The sequence below is a fragment of the Pteropus medius genome, unplaced genomic scaffold (genome assembly GCF_902729225.1).
Source record: "Pteropus medius unplaced genomic scaffold, Ma_sr-lr_union100, whole genome shotgun sequence".
NCBI lineage: Eukaryota > Metazoa > Chordata > Mammalia > Chiroptera > Pteropodidae > Pteropus > Pteropus medius.
Window position 1 is genome coordinate 1 of NW_024355521.1, and position 16,288 is coordinate 16,288.

Here is a 16,288-nt window from a genome sequence, read left to right on the forward strand (position 1 = left end):
CACGACCAGCGGCAGACTTTGCCCGGGATTTCTTTAAACTCCAAAGAAGAGGCCGCCCTCTCCCCCAGCTGTCAGGCTGTGGAGGGCAGGAGGCAGGGGGCTGCGGAGCCGGGCGCAGGGCCATGTCCGGTGGACTCCCCTCCTGGCTCTCCCGTCGGCCAGGACAAGGCTGTTCCCGGGTTGCAGCGTTTCCAATTCCAGCTGCTCGGGATGAATCATCCCCCTTTCCCGCCGCCTGGCCTCCTTTCCGGCCTCCTCCGCCCCAGGCCTCAGTGGCCAGCGTCCGGCCGGAGCAGCACCGCCCCTGCGCCTCGGGCCGTCCGGCTAAGGCTGAAGCCCCTTCCGGCTGCTGGTCCAGCCCGGCCTGCATCCTGGGGACTGGATCCGGGCCGCAGCAGAAGTAACAGGACAGCGTGTGGTGTGGCTCCCCACGGAAGGGGTGGGTATGTGAGAGGAGAGTCTCCGCCCAGGCGCCCCGGGCCGCAGGAGAGGAGGGTTAGGACCTCGCGATCCGGGGGTGCATCCTCAAAACACCAATCTGGTTTCTAAACAGCTTCAGCGCTGGAACCGACCCCCAGGCCCCAGGGAGGAGGCTTTGCTACCCCCACCAACTCCCTATCTGCACCCCCAAAGCTCAAAGCAGAACACCCATCCCTGCCTCCAACAGGAGAGCTGAAAGCCCAGGGCCTAGCAAGGAGCCGCAGCGTCCACCGCGACCACAGCTTGCTTTTCACAGATGGCAACTGCGGCCCAGAGAGGAGCCTGCCGGAGTCACACCGCCACACAAGGCGGGGGCTCCACCAGGATCTGACGCCCCCAGACCTAGCCCCGCCCTGGGCACTTCACACAGCCACGGGAGCGTCCTGGCAGGAAGCGAGGCCCGTTGTCTCTGAGTGTGGAGCCCTTTCGCCAGCCCTAAAAGGGAGAAGTGACCACCCTGCCCCAGGCCAGTCCTGGCGCCTCAGTCGCAACTCCAGAAGGGTCACCCCTGAGCCACAGCGCGTCCCTGCGGGAAAGGAGGCAGAGGCGTGCAGAGAGAAGGGGACATGCTCAGAGACCCCGAGGCTCTGGAGGGCGTGAATCGACCCTGGGGACCCCAGGGAGGTGGAAACTAGGAGACAAGTCCGAAGGTCCCAGCGCGCGGGAAGTTGCTCAGAACCAGGTCCCCGGCACTCTGGGATCCCGCCTCCGCCCTTGTCCACACTCGGGTCCGGGGGGGGAAAGGGAGACCCAGCTCCCGCCTCCCCCCAGGGGCCTTTCCGGAAAGAAGGGCCAAACAAAAAGTTGAGGAAAGTGGGGGACGAACCCTAGGACCCTATGTTTGCTCACCTGGCACCGCAGCGCCCGGGTGGGTCCCGGTCGGAGTCCGCGCACCCGGGTCTCTACGGAATCTGGGCCCCGGGTCCCGCCCCCGGCCCCGCCCCACAACGCCCCGGCCCCGCCCTCCGGGAGCCCAGGGAGCAATCTGGCCAGCGCCCCGCCAGCGGCCGCCGCTGGAAGAAAGCGGCAACTCAGGTCTGAGGGTCGCAGGTAAGCGCCGTGTGCGCGCCTGGTGACTCGGAAGTGCGGGGGCCCTGGCCCCCCGCTTACGCCGATCGCAAAGTCCCAGGAGGGCGCTCTCTTCCCAGGTGGGGAAACTGAGACCCAGAGAGACCCCTGCCCAGCTCCGCAGCGGACAGGACTCGAAGGCCGCACTCCCTCCCGCGCCTCCCAGAGCCACCCAGTCCGGGCGCCCACTGGTGCTCAGCGCGGTCCGGGGAGCTGCCCCGGGAGGCGGCCCGAGTTCCTGCTCCACCAGCCCTTCCTCTGTCCGAACCTCACAGCCTTTGTAGTGACCTCACCTTTAGAAACAATAGGTTAAGGATAAGACATGGTACGTGCTAACGGCCATGTCTCACTTCTAGTTAGTTATCTGCTAAAAATTTATTAACTAAAGGGATTTACTGGCTGGATCACTGCCTATAGGTACAAAATATTTTAACAATGACGCATTCTGCTTCTGTACCCCTGCTTGCTTACCCACCTCTTAGTTATCAGTTAATGAATGGAGGAGATATAGTCTTTTGTGTAAAGATTAAGGATGTGGGGGATGGGATCGAGGGCTTAAAACCTTTGTGCCCCTGCTTCTCGGGGCTGCTCCTTTGCAAGGACAGCCGCCGGCTAATAAACTGTCTCTTGGACTAGAGCACTCGAGTTGGGCCTGGTTATTTCGGTCACAACATTTGGAGGCCCCAGCGAGATCTTCTCGTTGTGGGAAAATTGATCAGTGCACCAGGGCGTTAGACCATTTGCGGTTGGGGAGGCCTCTAGGGCACTTGCCCTAGCCCACCGCCCGTGGTTTCTCGCTTTGTGGAGCGTGATCTTGGGAGTGCTGAGGCAGTTTTTGGTAGGGGCCCCAGGACCGTGCGGACGTCGGACGCGACAAGTAAGTCGGCGGTCGACTGAGACTGTGACGACAGTTTTCTCAGTCTTGTTTTTTGGTTCGTTAGTCTGTGTCTGTTTTTCTTGTGTTGCTTCGTGTGCTTTACTGTGGAACTATGGGACAATCACAGGGTAAGCTAACACCGCTTCAATGCATGCTTAATCACTTTAAAGATTTCCGTCACAGGGCAAAGGCTTATGGTGCTTTAGTAACCCCTTTTGATTTGCAGCGGTTTTGTCAACTAGATTGGCTGACCTTCGGAGTAGGATGGCCCTCCGAGGGATCATTTAATTTACAGACTGCATTTTGGGTTCGGGGTGTTGTTTATGGGAACCCGGGGCATCCTGACCAAATTCCTTATATTGATGTATGGATTGACGTTGTTTCTGATGCCCCTAAGTACTTACAGAATTGTAGTCGCGCCCCCGTTACTGTAATGGCAGCCATACCCCAAGGTCTTAAGAAGCCCCCACCAGTGTTGCAGGGCCCTCCGTCGGAGGATGACTGGTATCCACCACCCTATCATGGTGATGGGAGTGGACGTCCTCCTCCGGAAAGACCAGAACCTCCTGTAACCCGGTCTAGGGGTCGTAGGCCACCTTCCCCTGATTCGACCTCCCTGAAAGAGCCAGTATCTGTTCAAGCCCCATTGAAGGTGATTCCAGGAGGTGGAGGTGAGCCTACTGTCATCTACTCGCCATTCAGTACTAGTGATTTATATAATTGGAAATTGCAAATGCCATCCTTTTCAGAAAAACCACAAGGATTAACCTCCCTTCTAGAGTCTATTTTTTTACCCATCAGCCCACTTGGGATGATTGTCAGCAGCTTTTGCAGGTTTTATTCACCACTGAGGAAAAAGAAAGGATTTTGCGGGAGGCAGCCAGAGGAGTCACGGACCCGAATGGGCTGCCAACAGCAGACTTAACCAGGATACAGGCTGTGTTTCCTACACAGCGTCCCCAGTGGGATCCCAATACGGATCAAGGTAAGGAGGCTCTCCTAAGGTATCGCCAGTTCCTGCTACAGGGACTCCGGGCTGCTGCACGTAGACCAATAAATCTGTCCAAGGTAAGCGAAGTAATTCAGACCAAGGATGAGTCACCTGCAGCCTTTTTAGAGAGACTATTAGAATCTTACCGCTTGTATACACCTATTGACCCGGAGGACCCCAACAATAGAAGAGCCATTAATTTGGCCTTTGTGAGCCAGTCGGCCCCAGATATTAGGAGAAAGTTACAGAAGCTAGAAGGTTTTGAGGGAGAGAATTTATCCAAATTGCTAGAAATAGCCCAGAAAGTTTTCAACAATAGAGACGATGTGCAGAAAATAATGTTTGTGGGGAAGGGACCTATGCCAGGCAGAGGAACAGGAAGGGGCCGAGGAGGAAGATCAGGATTTGTCGGGCCACCTGGACCAGGAAGTAAACAGGTTGGCCTTGAAAAAGACCAATGTGCGTATTGCAAACAGAAAGGGCACTGGAAGAATGAGTGTCCCAAGCAACCAAAAGGTGACAAGAAAAATACAAGCACCCCAATTCTTCTGGAAGATAACTAGGGGTATTGACTCAGATGCTGGGACCGTGGAAAAGACCAGTTGCACACTTATCTAAAAGGTTAGATTGCGTGGCTGCAGGGTGGCCTAATTGTCTGAGGGCCGTTGCAGCCACGGCAGTTCTAGTGAAAGAAGCCCACAAATTGACGCTTGGGCAGCCTGTGACTGTTATCGGACCTCACTTTGTGGAGCGGCTCCTGAAGGGACCACCCGAGCGATGGATATCGAACACTCGAATCACCCAATACCAGGTACTCTTATTAAACCTTCCACAGGTTCAATTTGCTAAACCGACAATATTGAATCCAGCAACCTTGCTCCCAGATGATGATCCCCAGGAACCTGTACATGATTGCAGTGACCTGCTTGAAAGCATAACTGGGGTAAGACCTGACTTACGAGATGAGCCTTGGCTCAACCCAGATGCCACCCTGTACACGGACGGAAGCAGTTGTACACGGACGGAAGCAGTTATGTCACAGAAGGCGTCAGGTATGCGGGAGCAGCGGTAGTTGCCGATGACACTGTGGTTTGGGCACAGGCTCTCGGACAAGGGACTTCAGCCCAGAAGGCCGAGCTCATTGCATTAACTGAAGCTCTTAAATGGGCTCGAGGGAAAACTGTTAACATCTACACTGATAGCCGATATGCCTTTGCAACGGCACCTGTACATGGAGCCCTGTACAAGGAAAGAGGACTATTAACATCAAGGGGAAAGGAAATTAAGAACAAGGAGCAGATTTTGGCTCTTTTGGAGGCTATCTGGCTACCTAAGAAAGTGGCTATTATCCATTGCCCCGGCCATCAAAAAGGGAAAGGAGTGGTAGAAAAAGGAAACCGCTTGGCAGATAAAACAGCAAAGGAAGTAGCCAGAAAACCAGTGGGGACTAACGTCATAATTGGTCCCCTTCTTGTGCCCCCCTTGGTACAGGATCCAAACTATAGCCCCCAAGATATAGAGTTGGGGAAGCAACTGCACGGGAAGTTTGAAAATGGGTGGCTTTGGATTCCAGATGGAAGGCCACTCCTCCCTGCCGCTCTTGGCAGCCATTTAATCAATCAAATGCATAACGCTACCCATCTTGGAGGAACTAAGTTAATTGAACTGCTAAAAAGAGACTATTATATTCCTGGACTAACCTCAAAGGCTCGGGATGTAAGTGCGCGATGCCCAATATGTGCACAAGTCAACTCTTGCTCCGCCGCAACAGGAGGCAGTGGCGTGCGACAGAAAGGACAAGCTCCTGGAGAACATTGGGAAATAGACTTTACAGAAGTTGCCCCTGGCACTTTCGGGTTTAAGTATCTTCTGGTTTTCATCGACACTTACTCTGGATGGACTGAGGCCTTCCCCACTAGAAAGGAGACTGCACAAGTAGTAGCTAAGAAATTACTCACAGAAATAGTACCTCGATTCGGTTTGCCCTTATCACTGGGGTCCGACAATGGCCCGGCATTCATTGCCCAAACAAGTCAAATGTTAGCTAAGGTATTAGGGATTAGTTGGAAATTACATTGTATTTACAGACCTCAGAGTTCAGGACAAGTAGAAAGGATGAATAGAACACTTAAGGAAACTTTAACTAAATTTAAGCTGGAAACTGGGGAGAATTGGGTGAGCCTTCTTCCTTTTGCTTTGTTATGGGCCCGGTGTACTCCATATATTATGGGAATTTCCCCTTATGAAATAATGTTTGGGAGACCTCCCCCTTTACTCCCTAAAATTGGAATTGAAAAGGTTACAATAAGTAATAACACAAGTCTCCTTAAGTTTCTACAGGCCTTGCAACAAACCCAAAATCAAGTCAAGGGCTTGATTAAAGCTACTAGACCAACTCCGGGGACATCACAGCCTCACCCACATCATCCAGGTGATTGGGTGTAGATAAAGAAGATTCAGCCTGCTAGCCTAGAGCCCCGGTGGGATGGTCCGTTTCCAGTAATCCTGACCACACCAACAGCTGTCAAAGTTGCAGGAAAAAGACATTGGATTCACCATACTCGCCTTAAGGCAGCTCAACCTCCCCTGGAAAAGGAGAAATGGAAAGCAACACCCACAGAGGATCCACTCAAGATAAGACTCTCACGGGAATAATTGTGTTAGGGTTAGTTGTTATTACCAATGTACACGGGAACCCTCATCAACCTCAACAGGCTCAATGGGAATTGATTAAATCAGAAACAGGTATCTCCATATTAGTAAACCAGACTATGTACCAGCCTACATTTCATGTAGATTAGTGTAATATACTTGGGGAGGAATTAAATAAGCAAACAAAAGAACAGATGCTAGCAGGATCATCAGGACCGTGGTGGGGCTGTGGAGTTAAAAATTATGAAAAGGGTATCCAATAAGTGCAGTTATATATGTGTCTTAGAGAAGATCAAAGCACTTGCAATAAGCCTAACCAATATTATTGTGGTCATTGGGGTTGTGAGACCATAGCCCCTTGGAAGAACACAGACCCCTTTCTGACTCTTACACGACCTAGTCAGTCTTCCTGTGCCACAGCAGGGAAATGCAATCCTGTCGTTTTTACTGTCAAAAATTGGGAAGATCCATCTTGGGTGACTGGGAAAACTTGGGGATTAAGGTTGTATGTTTCTGGAGATGATCCCGGAATGTTAATGACTATACAAAAAAAGCCTGTCCGGATACCGTCGATAGCCATAGGTCCTGTCGGGTCTAATAATGAAGGGTTAAAGGACTTAACTCCTACCCAGTTAACAACTATTAGGAATACTAATAACATCTCTTAATTCCTTAGCTGAAGTAGTACTGCAGAATAGGAGAGGTTTAGATCTCTTATTTCTTAAGCAAGGAGGTTTGTGTGTAGCATTAGGAGAAACTTACTGTTTTTATGTTAATCATTCTGGTATTATTAGGGATAGTTTAGCATTAATTAGACAGGGTGAAGGATAGAAATAAAAAAATTAAGGCAGGGCAGTAACTGGTATGAGTCTTGGTTTAATGAAAATTCCTGGCTAACCACGCTATTGTCGGCCATAGCAGGGCCATTAATTATGCTGATATTATTAATTTTTGGACCCTGCTTACTAAAGTGGCTTAGAAGTTTAGTACAGTCTCACATGACCGGGGCAAAGATTTTAATTTTGGGAGCATCGGCCCCGACGAGTTGGCCGAGAGTTCCAACTTCTGACTCGAAGATTGAGTCACTGTAAAGAAAACCAGTGGGGAATGTAGTGACCTCACCTTTAGAAACAATAGGTTAAGGATAAGACATGGTACGTGCTAACGGCCATGTCTCACTTCTAGTTAGTTATCTGCTAAAAATTTATTAACTAAAGGGATTTACTGGCTGGATCACTGCCTATAGGTACAAAATATTTTAACAATGACGCATTCTGCTTCTGTACCCCTGCTTGCTTACCCACCTCTTAGTTATCAGTTAATGAATGGAGGAGATATAGTCTTTTGTGTAAAGATTAAGGATGTGGGGGATGGGATCGAGGGCTTAAAATCTTTGTGCCCCTGCGTCTCGGGGCTGCTCCTTTGCAAGGACAGCCGCCGGCTAATAAACTGTCTCTTGGACTAGAGCACTCGAGTTGGGCCTGGTTATTTCGGTCACAACACCTTCACCTGTAAAATGGGCATAATGGTGTCTGATTCACGAGATGCTGAAGGGCGAAACTCCGGCGGTGAGGACGGGGCTTTCAACCCCGGCTCAGCCCTGGATCTCCCCTGGAAGCATAGCAGAGAGTAACACAACAAGTGTGCGTGGAGGGTGTAAAAGGCCCGTTCCTCAGAGCTGGGGAATCGGAGTGGGGTGTGCGGTCTGCGCTGCTCCCCAGAAGATGCGCCCGATCCAGAGTCGTGGGGGTGGGGGCGCGGTGCTTGTCCCAGAGCAGGAGGGGCACTGAGGCTGACCGCGGGCTCCCGCCTGAAGGGGAGACGCCCGGCCGTCACGTGCCCGCCCGCCCCGGGCAGAGCGGAGCGCGGGGGTCGGCTGGAGGCCCAGTTTCCATGATGCGGGGTGGGGGGGGCGGGCTCAGAGGAGGGGGGTGCGGGCGGTTTGCCAGGTTCTGCGCCGGGGGCCCCCCTCACTCCCGCAGCCCGGCCGGGCCCCTCGGGAGGAATTTCCGGCCTGGGATTGATTAGAATCCACCCCTCCCCCAGCCGCGGAGACCCTCCCGGCACGCGGGGCGCGAAGCGGGGAGGATGGGAGGTAATGAGACCCGGCTGTACGCCCGGGGCAGGCAGGGGGAAGTGGAGGAAGTCGCCGGCCTGGGCCACCCCACCTCCCACCGCATGGCCGAGCGGGGTCCTGGAGCCACACGGCACAGCTAGGCCTCGAACACAGGCTCCCGCTCTCTGGCTCGGCCAAGGGGACTGGGAATGGCGTCGGCTCCTCTCCCAGCCCCCGGGGACCAGGCACCCCGGGAATGACCGCGGCCGCCCCTGGGAGCGGAGCTTCCTCCGGTGGACCTTCCCTGGACATACCAGCGTTCTGAAGAGGCCACAGTAGGTGGGGCTGCACCCCTCCGGTCCAAGAGTGAAGCCGCAGTCGCCTTCCTGCAGCCCACGTGGGACTGAAACCTCCAGCGGCCGGAGCTGAGTCGAGAACACCCTCAGCTCTGAGCCTGGGCTGTTGCTCGCACTCCACTGAGGCGGCGGCCTTCTTCCTGCTGCCTCCCGCCTTCTGCCTCCCGCCATCCCCTCACTCGAGACCCCCTCATCGACCCTGCACGTCATCCACCCTGCACACACTGACTCACCACATCCCGGCCTCCACCCTCCCTCAGCAGCCCACCCAGCACAGGTCCTCTTCCGCGCTCACTGATCTTCCTGGGGACACCAACTGTGAAGACCAGTCCTTGTCCTTGCTACTCCACCTGCCCTGGCATTTACCACTTGCTTCTCCTGCCTGCCCCTTCGAACTTTCCCCCTCCCAGGCCCCCTCTCCTCTCCAATGTTGGGGCTCCTCTAGCCTGAGCCCACAAGCCCAGCCTCACTTTTGGCAGCCAGAAACCTCCCGGGAAGTCGCCCTGGGCCCAGTGATGCTGGCCCATTAGCGTCCCCCTATCCTGCCCTTTCCCCATTGTCCACTGTGTGAAGGGCACTCCCCAGACCAACTACACCAGAGGTCACTGTAGCCTCCTTCCTCTCCCCCTTCCACTGAATTTATTAAGTCCAGTGGGCCCTGCTCTTTTGATCCAGAATTAGCCGCCTTCTCCCTAGGACAGGGTGCTGTCCTGCTGCAGGCTGTGCAGAGGGGCACCAAACATCTCTACACTGAATCTGAACCCACCCCCCCACTCCCTGCTTAACACCCTCAGTGACTTCCCAGTGTGGTTCAAATGGGGTTTAAAATCCATTCTCATCTCCACAAACTGGCCCCTGCCCCTCTCCACTCCTGGATAACTGAACTGGTTTCCAGACCCAGATCTGTACCCTGATCATCTCCTTGGCTCCTACTCATCCTTCAGACCTTCTCTGGGCCTTGTCTGAGCCCCCAGACCAGGTCAGCCTCTCCTCCACCCTCCCACTACACCCCTGCACAGGAGCCCCCGCTGAGCAGCACTGCACAAGGGCGAACTGAGGTCAGTGTTTGGGAACTGAGTCTGTTTCCTGTCTGTGTTCCTGCCCTTCCTGCCATGAGCTCTGAGGGGCAGGACTGAGTCTGTCCTGTTCACTCCTGGAACCCTGTGCTAAGGACAATACCTACCCACAACTGCCCACACATCTGCCCACAACTGGCCCTGGACTGGCCTGTGTCTCCCCAACCCCAAGGTCTCTTCCTAATTTCTACCCCTTGGCTACATCCAGATAGCAGGAAAGAAAGGACTCAGTTCTCTGTGACTCAGTTTCTCCATCTGTGAAAAAGGGAGGACTAATTCTTACCTCCCAGTGTGAAGATTAAATAAGAGTACACACATGTGGCTGGAGTAATGCCCACGACACAGCTGCTCCCTCCTGTGACCACAAGGTTTCAGGCAAAGAGGGCAGTGTTGGGGGCTATAGGAACCTTCGCTGGGGTCAGTTGAGGTGGGGGAGAGAAGGTCCTCTTTCCTAGATGTAACCCCTTTTCATTCATTCTCTTGGGAGCTCTAAAAAGTCAATGTCATGCCCAGTTTTCACATGAGGAAACTGGCTCAGAGAGGCAAAGAGACCTGCCCACAGGTACACAGCCAGATTGATTGGTGCCCTCCCACTCTGCAGAGGGAGGTCCACCGGGACTGCTTGGTTTGGCCCCGAGGACAGGCAGATGTGTGGGCAGCCGTAGCCTCAGTATTGGGACATTGATTTCCTCCTGACTCTGGACTCCATGTCTGAAGGAGGGGCCTGTACGGGCTGTTCCCTGGGGAGCAGGGTGGTCAGCATTTCTCTCTCAAACTTCTCTGTGGAGGCAGGGAACTGGGTACAATGACCTTGAGGTCCTTGCATACTGGAGGCTCCATATCCTCTCTAGAAGCCACAGTGGGAGGGAGCAGCTGTCATCTCCTGCATGTCACTGTCCCACCCGGGGCCACAGATTAGCGTGGGTCTGGAAATTCATCTTCTCTCATCTCATCTCCACTTTAGGAAGGACCAGGCTGGCTGTGGCCAGGCTGCACAAACCCTGGGGGTTTCTAAAGCCATCCCTTTCTCGGGACTGCCCCGGGAGCACTCAGGACAGAGCCCTGTGCCACCATGGCTCCCCAAGTGAGACCACACTTCAACTGAGAATTCAGACTCAGGTTGAGAGGGGAGAGCATGGCTCTGGGTCCCAGTTTTGATTATGCTGCTCAGTCATTCCTGGGTGACCTTGGGTACATCACAGCACTCTCTCATAGCTTCTGCCTCTCAATTTGTTCCTCACAGGAAGGACTGCTGTGCTCTTTCAATAAGTGATTGGCAAGTAGAATCCAGAACTCCAGTTCCAGTGCTGCATTTTATAGGGAAGGAAACCAGTACACAAAGAGGTACAGCGACTTGACCAGGGTGACCCAGTTAGTGGCACTCCTGCTAGGTTTCAGGGTCGAAAAACTTTCCCACTGTCACAAGATCCCATCTGAGACCAAGGCCCTCAGAGGATTCCATGAACCCAAATCCATCTCCTCCTACCCCATGGAAGCTCTGAGCGGGGCCACTGGGCTTCTCACTGGGTGTCTCTGGGCCACTAGCAAAGCCTTGAGGGGGAATGAGTCCCCGTCTCCATTGCTTTCCAAAGCTCAGAGAAGAGAAAGATGCAGAGCCTGGGTGACACTAGGAAGGTCAAGGACACAAGACCCTCCTGGGGGGACATGACAAAGCCAGCCTCCCACCTGCGTCCCTAGGCTGAGGGAATATAGTAGAGATGTCATTGTCTCACTGAGTTGTCCTGGCTACCAGGCTCTTTATGCCTGTTACTTTCTTAAATGTGCAGGACCACCCCAAGTGTGAGGTGCTGCTGTCACCCCTTGTCACACATGTGGAACTGAGCTTCAGTGAGGTCCATGCCGGTGGAGACTGTCCAACTACCTATCACTCATTGGGTCCTGCAGAGAGCAGCTCTCAGGCTCTCAGATCACATGGTTCAGTTTCTCCCACAATGCAACCCTGCACTGGTCACAGTTCTGTCTATAACATGGGGTCAAATCCAGCTTCCAGAGATCAGAATAAAGTGCTTTGTAAACAGTAAAAACAAAGTCAGGAGGCCCAGAAAGGGTGAATGACAGGACTAAAGTCACACAGCTTGATGATGGGTCAAGTCACCCAATTCTCCCTTCCCTATCTCGGTGAGACAGGCAGGACTCCAGTTTTAGGGGGTAACCCCCTGCCTCCGAGCTGTGCCAAGAACCTGGTACCCAAGCTCAAGGCAAGAGGCAGCAGGAAGTACACTGGAGACACAGCGATGGAGATGCGGAGCGGATGGGCTCGGAAAAGCCTGGACGCCGCAGGCAGGCGGGGCTTCTGCCGGAGCCGGCCTTGGCGCCACCTGGCGGCGAGTCCTTGCACCTGCATCCGCGGGCTCCCTCCTCCCGCGCAGAGGCCCGGGTTATCCCCGGAGCCCCCTCCCGCCTGCCTCTCCTTTCCCGGTCCACGGAGCCGCCGCATTTGCAGCAGAGAAGCGCAAGCCCAATCCCGCCTCTCCGCCGATTCCACACGCGGGGATCCTGGGCCGCACGTGTACTCCAAGGGCCTCGGGGCCCTATCCGGAACCAGGGGTTACCGGCCTTCGGACCTCTTGGATGCGCTCCCTGGCAGGTTGCCTATGACAAAAAGGATTCCGCTTTTGGGAAGTCGAAGTTGGGGTACGGAGAGGGAGCTCAAAAAACTGGCTAAACTGTATGAAACGAAGCCGGGTGAGGACGTAGGATTGGAGAGTGAGTGGAGTTAGATTGACCCCTGAGTGGCGCTGCACGAGCACAGTCCCTGTAATTCTCCTAACGGCCCAGAGAGGGCAGCACCATCACCTCCTCTGCCCTGCAGACAGGAAACTGAGGCTCAGAGAAACCAAATGGTAACCTACAGAGCTGGGCTGGGCTCCGGGACTGCCTGACCTAAACTCAAACTCTGGCCCTGGATGACTTGCCCCGGGCTCTGCTGTGCCCCTCCTGGTGCCTAGATTGGGCATCCAGCCCAGATCTGTACAAGTTTACTTTTTTTTTTTTTTTTTAATCAGGCAGGCCACATGTCCTTTGACGTTTGTGACGGCTATTTCACTACTGCAAGCGGACAGGAGGCCCAGGGAGCTCCCTTACTTACAAGCACCCTCTCCTGCTTCCTTCACTTCAAATGCTGGGAATGCCGAGAGCAGCCAGACCAGGGGGCATCAGCTTCAGCGCAACTTTGCTGCTTATTTACAGACGAAGAGACTGAGGACTGGGCAGACCACACTGGGCATCTCCAGTGGGGTGCCTCCCTCCCCAGTGTCAAGGCTCCAACCAGGGAGGGGGTGCGGAGGAGGCAGCCCCGTGGAGGAGCTGGTGTGAGGTGAGCTTTGAAGGGGCAGGAAAGACACTTAAGGCCAAGGGAACCACTCATTGAGTACTTTAAGCCAGGCCCCATATGAGGCCATTGATCTCATCTCCTGCAGGTAAAGCAGGTACTGAGCTATATTTCCTGTTTCCAGGTTCAGGGGTGAAATTACTCCAGGCCATTACTCTGATCAAATGTCCAAGGGAAAGTATAGCCCAGAGAGTTTAAGTAACTTGTCTCAGGGCACAGAGCAAGAAGGTAGTGATTCTAGGAAGGCGCCCTTCCTAGAATCTCTCATTTCCTCATTTGTAAACTTGGACAACACACTGACCTTTCCAGGGTGTTGTGAGGAGCAGGTATCTTGACATGTGTAAACCCCTTCCGCTGTGACTTGTCGGTATTAGATCATTCACTTGGCCTCCCACTGGGATTTTCCAGGAACCTTATGTCCCTCATCATATTCCAGTAAGAAGAGATAGCTAAAAGAATGAGGAGAAGACGTCCTCAGATAGTCGCAGGTCCTGGCAGAGCACCTTCACAGGATGCCGGCTAAGATACCCGTGGCTGGGAGCTTTCGCCATACGTCGGTGACGTTATTGGGTCCAGCACAGATGCTCCAAGAGACTCTTCAAATCTCTTGTGAAGACATGTTCGAGGGGCAACATGGTGACCTAAAGTTCATTGAAAGAGTCTACAGCCAACTTATGGTAATAGCTAAATGACAAAAACACCACCACATCCTAGTCACTGTTGTGTGTGGTCGTGAAGTTTTCATTTCATGTAATTTGAGTCTTCTCAATAAAGGTGATTCACTAAATGATCTTGAACATCTAAACCTCTGTAAAGTTTTTCAAAGGAATAAATTCAGGAATGGGGGTGGGAATTGTACATCAACCTGCTGGGCACAGAATGGCCCCTGAGGGCCCTTAGCAGACTGGGTTTAGTGAAAGTCCTGTCCTTGCTGTTTTTCCTGTAATGAATAATGGCCACGTACCTTTGTACTTGGAGCTCTTTTCTTTGTTTGAGTTGTCACCTCAGGGTGAATGCCCCTGAGTGGGAATGCCAGCTGTTCCTTCCTCTCGTTCCGGGTGATGTATGGATACCCATTTGGAATCAGTTGGGCTGCACAGGGTTTCATAATAATACCAAGTATAATGCAATACCTTATGGTTGTTCCAATTTGCATTACTGTAGGAATATGCCAAGGTTCTCAATAGCCTCTCATAAACACCAGGGGTTCCTGGAAAGTGTGACTTAAGGATAAGGTACTTTATCTTATAAAAAAAGGAATTTGATTCCAATGGATCTGATTAAGTCTCCACTTGTCTTTTGGTAAAACTCTTTCATTGTGAATATAATACATCTCCAGGAAAGTGCATAAAACCTGAATGTCCAGTTTAGTGCACTTTCACGAAGCCCCATCTAATCCCCACTAGGCTAGAAGCAACACAGCCTGCACCCCAGAGGGCCCTGCCTCACCCTTTCCCATGACCACCTCCTCCCTCTGTCCCAAAAGACACGCTATTCTGACCTCTAAAACTACAGTTTTCAAAAACAGCGACATCTTAGTTTGGTCTGTTTCATATATGGAGTTAAAGTTTGTGCTCCTTCACATCTGGCTTCTTTATGTTTGTCCAGATTTACCCATATAGCTTCCTGCGGCTGTCGCTTGTTCATCTGCACAGTGCTCTGTCATGGAAATGCGCCATAACCGATCCATGCTCTGACTGAAGAGGCTTTTGGGTTGTTTCTAGTTTGGGGTTCTGACTCCTGAGGCTGGTAAGGACACCTGTGTGCATGCCATTTGGTGCCCAGCATGGTCTGCACACTTCCGGTTGGTCTTCACCGATAGAGGCGTGCACTGGGTTTGCTTCTCTTCAACTCCCTGGCATATTGGTGGTGAAATGAAGCAAACTGCATTTCTAATCCGGGGATTTTTGCCTTGTATAGCTGGTGTTCCTTTACTGAGCATGGATTAATTTAAGTTTGTTTGGATTTTAGCATTAAAAATAAAGCCGAAGCTTCTTGAAGACATGTTCCATATCTGGTTCATCTCTGGTCCATCTTTGAACCCTCCTCTGGAGGTGACACCGGATTTTGCAAATGTGTAGCAGATATTTGTGAATGTGCGACTGCCCTCCTCCCAGCCTCCCGCTTCTTTTATGGGAGGAGCTGCCTATTGTTGAGTGTCCTGACGGGGGCGGGGCGGGGAGGGGCAGCAGTATTGTGCCCCTTTCACAGAAGCTGAGGGAACTAGATCCTCCGTCTACTGATCAGTGGGCATCTGCCACCAGAAGCCCGACCTGCTGGCTGGCCCTCCTGAATCACCTGCATTCTTGTCCATTGTCCCTACAGGTCCTCCTGCTTCCACTGAGAGTAAAAAGAAGTCCCTATGCACTAAGAACATAGTGATTATTGTGTAGCTTGGTAACAGGTGGCCTGCAGAAACTTCTTGTTAAAAATCTGTTTCACTGCAGTATTATTATTTCTGTATGTCATTAAAATTCATCCGTGGAGGAAGAAAGAATAAAATCAGCCCAGGCCTTCTGACTGGTTATAATAAAATAGAACTGTAGCCTCTACCTGTATTTACTTTTTGGATATGTCATGCATCCATTTATATATTTGAAATAATTTCTTTCTCTTTTCTTTTTCCTCATTATTGTATATAGACTATAATTTTACCATTTAGTACTGGAGTTAGCAAACTTTTTAGTGTGAAGAGCCACACTAAACTATGAAAATCCTGCCCTCTTACTCCCCCACGCCCCAAAAGAGCCACATCATAAATATTTTAGATTTGAGAGCTATTCAATTTTTGTGGCAGTGACTTGACTCTGTTGCCCTAGGCAATTCACAAACAAATGAGCATGGCTGTGCCACGGAAATATGGATTTTCTGTAATTTTCATGTATCATAAAATATTCTTTTGAGTTTTTATCATTTAAGAATGTAAAAACTGTCCTTAGCTCAAGGGCCATAGAAAAATAGAAGGCAGGCTGGACTTGGCCCACAGGCTGTCGTTTGCTGACCCTTGATTTTGTGTATAGGTTGCAGAATATCAAGATGGGATTACTAAAAGGGCTAGAAAAGTGGAAATTACCTGAGAGATTTTTCTAGATACTGGGGTGACATTAGGTCGACTCCTTGCACTTAAAAAAAAATAATAGATTTTATAGGTTTATAGAAAAATTGAGTGGGAAGTACAGAGTTCCCATATGCCCCCTTCACCTCCTCCCCTATTGTTATTAACTTGCATTGATGTGGTACATTTGTTACAGTTGATAAACTGATACACAGCATTATTACCTGAAGTCCATAGTTTACATTATGTTGTACATTCTAGGGTTTTGACAAATGCATAATGTCACATACCATACAGAATAACTTTGCTGTCTTAAAAATCCCCT

General features: G+C 51.9%; 2 protein-coding genes and 1 long non-coding RNA gene across 4 annotated transcripts; all 3 read left to right on the top strand.

Annotated features, from left to right (window-relative positions):
* Positions 1-6: 6 nt before the first annotated feature.
* On the top strand, positions 7-1,556 carry LOC120599612 (uncharacterized). Of its 2 annotated transcripts, none has more exons than XR_005651940.1 (2): positions 7-443; positions 554-1,556. XR_005651940.1 is itself a non-coding variant. In XM_039858693.1 (2 exons), the coding sequence occupies exons 1-2, from the start codon at positions 211-213 to the stop codon at positions 1,078-1,080; spliced, it is 756 nt and encodes a 251-aa protein (XP_039714627.1). In that variant the 5' UTR covers positions 188-210; the 3' UTR covers positions 1,081-1,556. The 2 variants fall into 2 exon arrangements, 1 of the variants encoding a protein (XP_039714627.1); XM_039858693.1 differs by having other exon boundaries at positions 188-439.
* A 611-nt stretch (positions 1,557-2,167) lies between these two features.
* Positions 2,168-4,338, top strand: LOC120599614 (uncharacterized). Its single transcript, XR_005651941.1, has 2 exons — positions 2,168-2,425; positions 3,251-4,338. It is a non-coding gene; the product is annotated as an uncharacterized LOC120599614 (long non-coding RNA).
* Positions 4,339-11,743: 7,405 nt separating this feature from the next.
* Positions 11,744-13,713, top strand: LOC120599613 (uncharacterized). Its single transcript, XM_039858694.1, has 3 exons — positions 11,744-12,164; positions 12,583-12,893; positions 13,317-13,713. Exons 1-3 carry the CDS (start codon positions 11,829-11,831, stop codon positions 13,345-13,347), a joined length of 678 nt encoding a protein of 225 aa, XP_039714628.1. The 5' UTR covers positions 11,744-11,828; the 3' UTR covers positions 13,348-13,713.
* The last annotated feature ends 2,575 nt before the right edge of the window (positions 13,714-16,288 follow it).